Source organism: Engraulis encrasicolus, chromosome 3, assembly GCF_034702125.1.
Source record: "Engraulis encrasicolus isolate BLACKSEA-1 chromosome 3, IST_EnEncr_1.0, whole genome shotgun sequence".
In the NCBI taxonomy this organism is placed as follows: domain Eukaryota; kingdom Metazoa; phylum Chordata; class Actinopteri; order Clupeiformes; family Engraulidae; genus Engraulis; species Engraulis encrasicolus.
In genome coordinates this window covers 10,012,947-10,021,521 of record NC_085859.1, presented here as the reverse complement: position 1 = coordinate 10,021,521, position 8,575 = coordinate 10,012,947, and the positions used below count along the sequence as shown (strand labels likewise).

General features: G+C 43.2%; 1 protein-coding gene across 1 annotated transcript in view; it reads left to right on the top strand.

Annotated features, from left to right (window-relative positions):
* The first annotated feature begins 4,707 nt into the window (after positions 1 to 4,707).
* Positions 4,708 to 8,575, top strand: part of npy8br (neuropeptide Y receptor Y8b) — a 16,681-nt gene continuing 12,813 nt past the window's right edge. Inside the window, exons 1-4 of the mRNA XM_063195897.1 lie at positions 4,708 to 4,736; positions 5,068 to 5,200; positions 6,651 to 6,827; positions 7,610 to 7,826. Of these exons, the coding sequence (XP_063051967.1) occupies positions 4,708 to 4,736; positions 5,068 to 5,200; positions 6,651 to 6,827; positions 7,610 to 7,826 (556 nt within the window). The remainder of the gene's footprint in view (positions 4,737 to 5,067; positions 5,201 to 6,650; positions 6,828 to 7,609; positions 7,827 to 8,575) is intronic.

The window sequence follows — 8,575 nt, the reverse complement described above, 5'->3', positions numbered from 1 at the left end:
ATTCGCTAGTGTCCACCCTAATACAAGTTTTTTATATTACTGATATTGATGCTAGTGTTTTCTATGGAGTCTCAGGTGTTTGCACAATGGAGACAGTAAAATAAAATAATTGAGTTATTTTTGGCGTACATTGCTGGCACAGAGAGAGAGAGAGAGAGAGAGAGAGAGAGAGAGAGAGAGAGAGAGAGAGAGAGAGAGAGAGAGAGAGAGGAGTGATATTTCAAAGCGCTTTTAGCTTCCAGATGATAGAAGTGGGAATTATCTGCTGGGAAGAGTTTTTTTAATTAAAAGTGCGTCCAGAGCTGATGTTGGAGAGAGACAGTAAGATCTTTTCCCACACAGCATAATGAGGAAGGCCTTATGGCCAGAGGCAGACTTTCCATTAGGCAAACCTTGGCAATTGCCTTGGGCCCTGACCAAATCAGCCCTCCATAGGGGCCCCCAACTGTCACACCAGTCGTGGTTCATACCAAAATAGTAGGCCTGACCTTGTACAATAGAAAATATATATGATACAGAACAATATAATAGCACCAAACCACATAGTTCTAAGGCCTGTATTTTGCCTGCTTTTGAGGGCCCCCATGTTTATATTTTGCCTAGGGCCCCAAAATGGCTAGATGCGCCCCTGCTTATAGCACGAGTAGACCAGACGGGACTTGAGAGATTCCAGCGTGTTTGGAGTCACTAGCGACAGAAGAGACAAAAGCGATTTGGGCAACTAGAGGCGATTTTAGTGGCTTTAGCCAGTGTTTCCCAACCTTTTTTGTCTTGTGTACCCCCAAGCCTTTTCGTTGTGCCATGAGTACCCCCTAAGTCAAGTTCTATATCGCTTTCTCCATCCCAATGTAATTAAGCTCCATATATTTGTTAAAATTACATTTTTCTAAGTACCTTTCCAAGTTTCCTTAATTTCCCCCTGGGATCAATAAACGATACTCTATACTCTACTCTAAGTACCCCCTGCAGTGTGCTCGCGTACCCCTAGTGGTACACGAACCCCTGGTTGGGAAACAGTGGCTTTAGTGACCGTTTGTTGTTGGGCTTCAGTGAATATTATGCAAATGAGCTGCGATGCGATTCGGCAACAGCCGGCACAGCCAATTGGACTGTCGGAATGCTTGAATTCTGCTTTTAACTGACACGTTCTGTCACTTCTATCGCTCGTATCCCTCGTGCTACACATTCTGATTCTCTGTCACTTAATCTTGTTGCCGCCGGTGTGTTCACCCTGTTAGAAAACCCCCGAGCTTGACCTTTATCCTCTGTCTTCTCACAGGGGGACACATTCAGATCCATGTGCAATATGTCCAACTCTGAAGTTTCCACCAAAAAAGTTATAAAGGCCTATGATTTCATTGCAGAATGCTACAATGATGGTGTACCAGAGTACAATTGTGTTACTTATTTAAACAGGTTTATAAATAGTTAGTTGCATAAATAGTCTCCCAGGTAACAGATTTATGGGGAAATAGTGAGAGGGATATGAGCATGTAAGAGAGTCAGACATACTATAGACATATGGACATATTGTACAGTCAGGTTCTCCCATTTGGTTATTGAACACTCACCCATAACAGATGCCTGAGGGACTAAGGGAGAGATAGGAGACATGGGGGAGAGGCAGAGGAAGAGATTAGCGAGGCCTTAATCAAAAGGTTTGGTCTCTCCAGAGATCCTGAATAGACATCAGGCATATTGACTTTCTAAAGCAGTGGCATTTCAGGCTGCGTGCGTCTGTGAGAGTTCCAGAACATTCACGCTCAGCGAGCATTCCAATTCTGAATGCCACCAACATTCTGTTCTCGATTTTCTCCAGAGATAGTAAGATTCTTCTTGTATTCTCTCTGTTCTCTCTGTTCTCTCTGTTCTCTCTCTCTCTCTCTCTCTCTCTCTCTCTCTCTCTCTCTCTCTCTCTCTCTCTCTCTCTCTCTCTCTCTCTCTCTCTCTCTCTCTCTCCCCTATGCTGAGGGCATTTGAGGCCTTAGGCTTTGAGATTCTCTGGCTCACTGGTAGAGGGAGTGCAGAGAGTGTGTTTGACTTGCTAAAGTGCAGAGATGTGTTGTTGTATTTGCCCCATTTATTTTCACCGCAAATCCCACCTTTCCACCCCCCCCCCCCCAACCCCCTTCTCTTTATGTCTATCCTCAATCTCTCCTCCAATTCTCCATCTGTCTCGCTTCCATCTCTCAATCTCTTCTTCTTCTCTATGTCCCACTGTTCTATCTCTGGTTTCCATCTGCACAACTCTATCCCTCTGTTTTGCCTCCATCTCCATTTCCCCATCGCTGTCTCTGGATGATCCTAATGACAAATAAGATATTCATTCTCAGGTCATCAGGCACTCTCAAAGCAAATCTGTTTTCTTTGTGTCTTCCTACCCCACCCCATCCTGCCTGGGTAGGTTTTCTACTAAAGGCCCCAGCAACCCGCTACCCAAAAAAACAGTCTGTCTGCTTTGTTGCCAGTCTGTAATACGCTTTCCCACAAAATCCCACCAGGTCCGTTCATGCACTGCTACATACACACAATGCAGCACAGTTTTTCACCAAGCAGCGAGCTGACAGTGAAGCAACTTTAGAAGAAAAAAATGTAAGAAAAATACTTCACACCAGTGAAGCAGTCTGGTATAAGTTGGCCTACAGTATGTTTTTAGAACCTCTGTGATGCAGCCACAGAAATGTGTGAGGATTGCATCTGTGAGTTTACATATAGGCCTAGCTGGTCTGTGAAGCGTCTGAGTATCTAGACAAGTACAAAATCTATGTATTATTATTGGTATTATTATTAGTATTATTCTAGCTGCTTTTAGACGGCCATGTCTAGAAGAGCACATAATTGGCAAAAATAAGGATCAGTTTCACTTAATGGTGTGGGACTTAATGCAAAATGCGATATTGCACACAAATACAACATTGATCAGTAATGTGACCTCAGTGTCTGTGTGTGGTGTGCCAGTCCCATAAGCAGTAAGAAACACTGCAAAAGCAAACCGTATCCTCCTTCTGCAACGTCTGTTAAAACTCATTTAGATGCTGTTCACAAGGGTGTCACCATGCATTAATAACAATATTCACTGAAAAATTACTCCGCGCCACCAAACGGCAGTTAATTTCTCGGGAGAGAGATATGGATTAGCACAAAATATTCGCTGAAAAACTACTCCCTTTCTCCAAACAGCAGCTAATTTCACGAGAGAGAGAGATGGATTAACGACGTAGAAATGAAGCAATAATGTAGAGCTGGCTCAATATTCAATTTCAGAGCGTTGTGAGTAATTAAAAAGCCTCCAGTGCTGGGTCTGTACTTGTGAGGAGGCAAAACGGCACTTCTAATAAAGTGAGACTTACAGAAATACATAAATAAATAAATAAATAAATAAAGAAAGAAAGAAAGAAAGAAAGAAAGAAAGAAAGAAAGAAAGAAAGGCTGACGATACTCTACGAGCCTTTTGTCTGTACCCTTGTTAGACTGCACCTCTGTACCTGAAAATCTGTCTGGATAAAAGAGCTTGATAAGTGCAATGTAGTGTAATGTATGTGTAATGTTTGTTGTACCAAAGCTGTACTCTCGACAACGGCAAGTCTTGTTTCTTATTTAGTGGGGTAGCATGGCACACAGACCGATGTTCTTTCAGACTACTGAAGTCTTCCTCAGTTTCAAGAGGAGAGAACAGTCCTTTCTTCAGGTTGAAGGGGTGCCTCATCTGAAGTCCAGACGGCTGAAACCAGGCAGCGTTTTAAAAAAACAAACAAAAAATGTTAAAGGGCTTTTAAATACTCCAACTACCTTGACTCAAAGGAGAGTGCTTTAGATATAATTCAGATGTCTTCCTTGGTGTCTTAGGCCAAAATGTCTGTCTGTGTGGCATGCTAACCCACTAAATAAGAAGAATATGAATTGCAGCCAAGAGTGCATCTTTTTTACAACAAATGTAATGATGCATTTGCTCATGCCTGAGGACAGTTTTGTTATTGAAAAAAATGGGGTTGACTGCATCTCAACAATGTAACATAATGTAATGAAATGTAATGCAATGTAGTGTAATATAATGTAATGTAAAGTAATCGTTGTCTGATGTGTCTCCACAGGTATCGCCAAACAAGACAGTCTGAAGGACACAAAATGACACTTCTGTACCACTGAAATCAAGCAACAGACTCCTTACTCCTTACCTCTGTATACACCAAGCCTAGGAAGGCACTAGGAAGGCACCATGGTGTACCTGCTAAACTGAAATCAGTCAACCAGAGATCAATCGACCAACCAGGCAAACGTCAGACAAAGCATAAGAAGGAACAATGGCTTACTGAAATCTGGCAACTAACCCACCAGATATACCAACCAAGTCCCCCCAAAACCCAAGCACAGGAAGGCACAATGGTGCATCACTGAAAACCTGCAACCATCCCACCAACGTACTTCCCCCTAAAGCCAACCATAAAGGCACAATGGTACACCTGGTCCCCTGAAGTCAAACAACCCACCACACCATCAACCATTTCCCACCACCAGATTACCCTGGACACCAACCACAAAAAAGGCACAATGGCATACCTGGCCCTCTAAGAACCAGAGAAACCACCAACCCTCCATCCATCTCCCACCGTCCTCTGTACCTGCGGCGCAGCCCTCTGGGTCTGTGTGTGCCTACTGCAGGATCATACCTGACGACATCCCATCAGCACCAGTCCGTCAGCCATTGCCATGGAGGCGTCTGGCTTCAACAACAGCAGGTAGAGTACAGGCAAGAAAGCACTGGTTTCACTTTTACCTCTTATGCACTTACCTTTAGGGGTGGGAGTAAAAAAGCTGTGATTTGTACCACTCCTTTTCAGATGTACTAAGTGGGGTTTGTTTTCCCCCTATTGGTATTATTTGTATTCAGTCTAAAAGGCTGTTGATTCTGACTTGTAACATCTGAAATAGCTCATCATATCATATCACTTGGAAACCTGATACTACCACTTCTGTGAGTGTTGTACTCCAAACACAATTTCGTTGCCTTTTTTACAATGACAATATAAACTCTTGAACCTTCAATCTTTAATCTTGACTCTAATCTAGCAGCAGCAGTAGCGGACGCCCCCTGCCCCTCTGGGACATGCCTGACTGGGAGGAGACAGGCAAGTGCCCCATGTCACTGCTGGGAACCACCGTACTCATCGTGGCCTACAGCGTGGTGCTGGCCGTGGGGCTGGTAGGTTCCGGAATCTTCAATCAATCAATCAATCAATCAATCAATCAATCAATCAACCAATCAATCAATCAATCAATCAATCAATCAATCAATCAATCAATCAATCAATCAATCAATCAATCAATCAATCAATCAATCAATCAAAATGTATTTATATTTCACAATATCAAAACTAAACTAATCACATATACACACACACACACAGTCGCACACACACACACACACACACACACACACACCGTGGCATACAGCATGTTGCTGGCTGTGGAGTTGGCTGTTCCAACTGAATGCCACCAAATTGCCAATGTGCAGTGCCAAGTTGCCAATGCGTGGTGCTACAAGTTGCCAATGCGTGGTGCTACTAGCTGTGGGGCTGAGGGACTCTTTCGCTCTCTCTGATGCTGTGTGCAGAGTAAATTTAGCAGTGATAATTCAAAACTTTTTTTACACTACATTACACTTAGCAGTCATTTTCGGCTCAAGCAATTTACATTTATTAGTTACAGTTACTTAGGTCTGGCTTTGAGATTCACTCCATGGGTCATTGATAGAGAGAGTGCAGAGAGAGTGTCTGACTTGCTGAAGTACTTAAAGGAACAGTTCATAAAAAAATGTTCATATGCAGTTAAGGTTTGGTAAAATATGAGAATACGTAGGGTTTTGAATTAATGTAAAATTCACTGGAGTTCAAAAGGCTATTTTATTCCGTCCAGTGATCACTTGTAGCTTGATGCTAATGCTAGGCCAGGCCTACCATTTACTTCCAGTGATTATGCTAAGTTATGCTAATAATTCTAATACCAATAAAGTACTGAAAACACATACTAGAATGCACTCTGGGAGTGCAGACCTCCGCCAAGGAAGCTGTTTGTTAGAACATTTGGCTATGTTTTGTGGAGTTAGAAACTGGAATGTCAATGCTGGCCCTGTCCCTTGGTTAAATTTGTGGTCACTAGGGGTGTCTAGATTTGTATACTAGGAATAGGGAAGAATCTTTAAAACAGTCCTGGTTCCAGTTCGTAATCAATATCACCACCTTTAATAACTTGTTCCTTGGGTCATTACCAACAACTCCACGAATTCTCATCCAAATCGGTTCATATGTTTTTGAGTTATCCTGCTAACCAGAACAGACAGACAAACAAACAAACAGACAGACAAACCAATGCGACCGAAAACGTACATCTTCCCTCTCTCCATCTACCTATCTCCCCCTCTCTCTCTATCTATCTATGCCCCATCTCACCATTTCTCCACTTCTCAATTTCTTTCACTTCTTTTTCCCTGTCTGTCTTCTCTCCATCTTTTCCTCTCCGTCACTACAGTACATTAAATTAAGAGAAATGGGAGCTTGATGTGCGCACTTTATTTTCAGTTTTCAGACTTTGCTAGTCCTGCACCCAAAACGTTTTGTGTTTTTTTTTCCTTTTTTGTTAAACTTCATCTCCAGGTGGGTAACACCTGTCTAGTGCTGGTCATCGTGCGGCAGAAGGAGATGCGGAACGTGACCAACGTCTTCATCGCCAACCTGTCCTGCTCCGACATCCTGGTGTGTGTGCTGTGTGGACCCGTCACGGCCATCTACGCCCTCATGGACCGCTGGATCCTGGGAGAGGCGCTCTGCAAGGTCAGCATTAACACTCTTAGAAATAAAGGTACTGTACAGAACTCGTCGCTGTGGCAGTTGCTGTGGCAGTATCTGTGGCCTCAAGGGGAGAACTATTGCGTGGCTTGGGTGGTACCTCAAAAAAGAGGTGACAGATGCAAATTGGTTGACATTACAAGAAACTGAACACACCTTTTTTGGGGGGTACCAATCAAGCGATGCAATAGTACTCCCCTTGAGGGTATTGCCACAGCGAGGAGTTCTGTTTATTTCTGTGTATGATGATGGTGTTTCTTCCTATAATTATGATGATGATGATGATGATGATGATGATGATGATAGTTATAGTTATTATTGACAGATTCTGGGACAGGCACTCTACAAGGTCAGCATTGCAATGATGGTGTTTATTCTTATAATGATGATGACGATGACGATGATGATGATGATGATGATTGTTATTATTGATGGATTCTGGGACAGGCGCTCTGCAAGGTCTTAATTGGGATGATAATGATAATGGTGATGATGATGATCCTCAAAATCCGGGATGGTCTAATTAATGCACATTTGAATAAAATGATCTGACAAACTAAGTGTCTGTCTGTACTCTACTGCACAGGTCACAAACTTTGTGCACGTCTGTCACCGTGTCCGTGCTCTGGTCTGATTAATGCACAATTGAATAAAATCTTCTGACAAACTACGTATCTCTACTCTTCTACACAGGTCACAAACACATTTGAAAAAAATGATCTGACAAACTAGCATACGTAAGTATCTCTACTAACTCTACTACACAGATCACGAACTTCGTGCAGTGCATGTCGGTCACGGTGTCCGTGCTCTCCCTGGTCCTCATCGCCCTGGAGAGGCACCAGCTGATCATCCACCCCACGGGATGGAAGCCCACGGTGGGCCACTCCTACCTGGCGGTGGGCCTCACCTGGCTGGTGGCCTGCACCATCTCCCTGCCCTTCTTCTTCTACCACGTGCTCTCCAACATGGCCGACCTGGCAGGTGAGGTTGATATTTTTCATGACATTTTACTTTTATATATATATATATTTGAGGGGCTTTTTTAATGCCTTGGGTCTGAGATGGAGACAGGAAGAAGCCAGCGGGACAGAGAGACGGGGTGGGATCGGGAAATGACCCCGGACGGACTCGAATCCGGGTCCCTGTGGGCATGCAAGCCCAAATGTGGGGGGCTAAGCGCACTGTGCCACAGCGTCCCCCTTTTCATGATATTTTTAATTTTCATGTCATGATGTCTGATGAAAACCCTGTTGGGTCGAGACGTTGTATGACCTGAATTAATCTTCAAAGCAGAGCTATAGTGTGAGGACTTTTAATATTTTTCAGATTGCATATAATTTTTAGGGTTCATAGGAGGGTGAGATTTCAAGTAATAAGAAACATCAGATGGCCACTGGTCTGCAGCTGCCTCTCAATTGGTTTTGTACATTTCTCACAACAGAATAATCATTCTCAAAACTTCTTGTTCAACTGTGACTTCCTGCTGTTACCTGTGCACATGGTAAAATACGTTTCTCGTAGTTTTCAGCATTTAGAAAATGCTTTCATCACCATGCAAATGGTTGTGTACAATTGTACATTATCAATTGATTTTGTTGTGTTCTGCAAAATGCTTTGTCCATGAAAGATCTCACCCCCCAACACATTTACACAGTGACATAACATTTTGATGGCTCTGACACGTTCACAGACACAAAAACCTGGTTTTGAGAGATTGGCCAAGGTTTTTG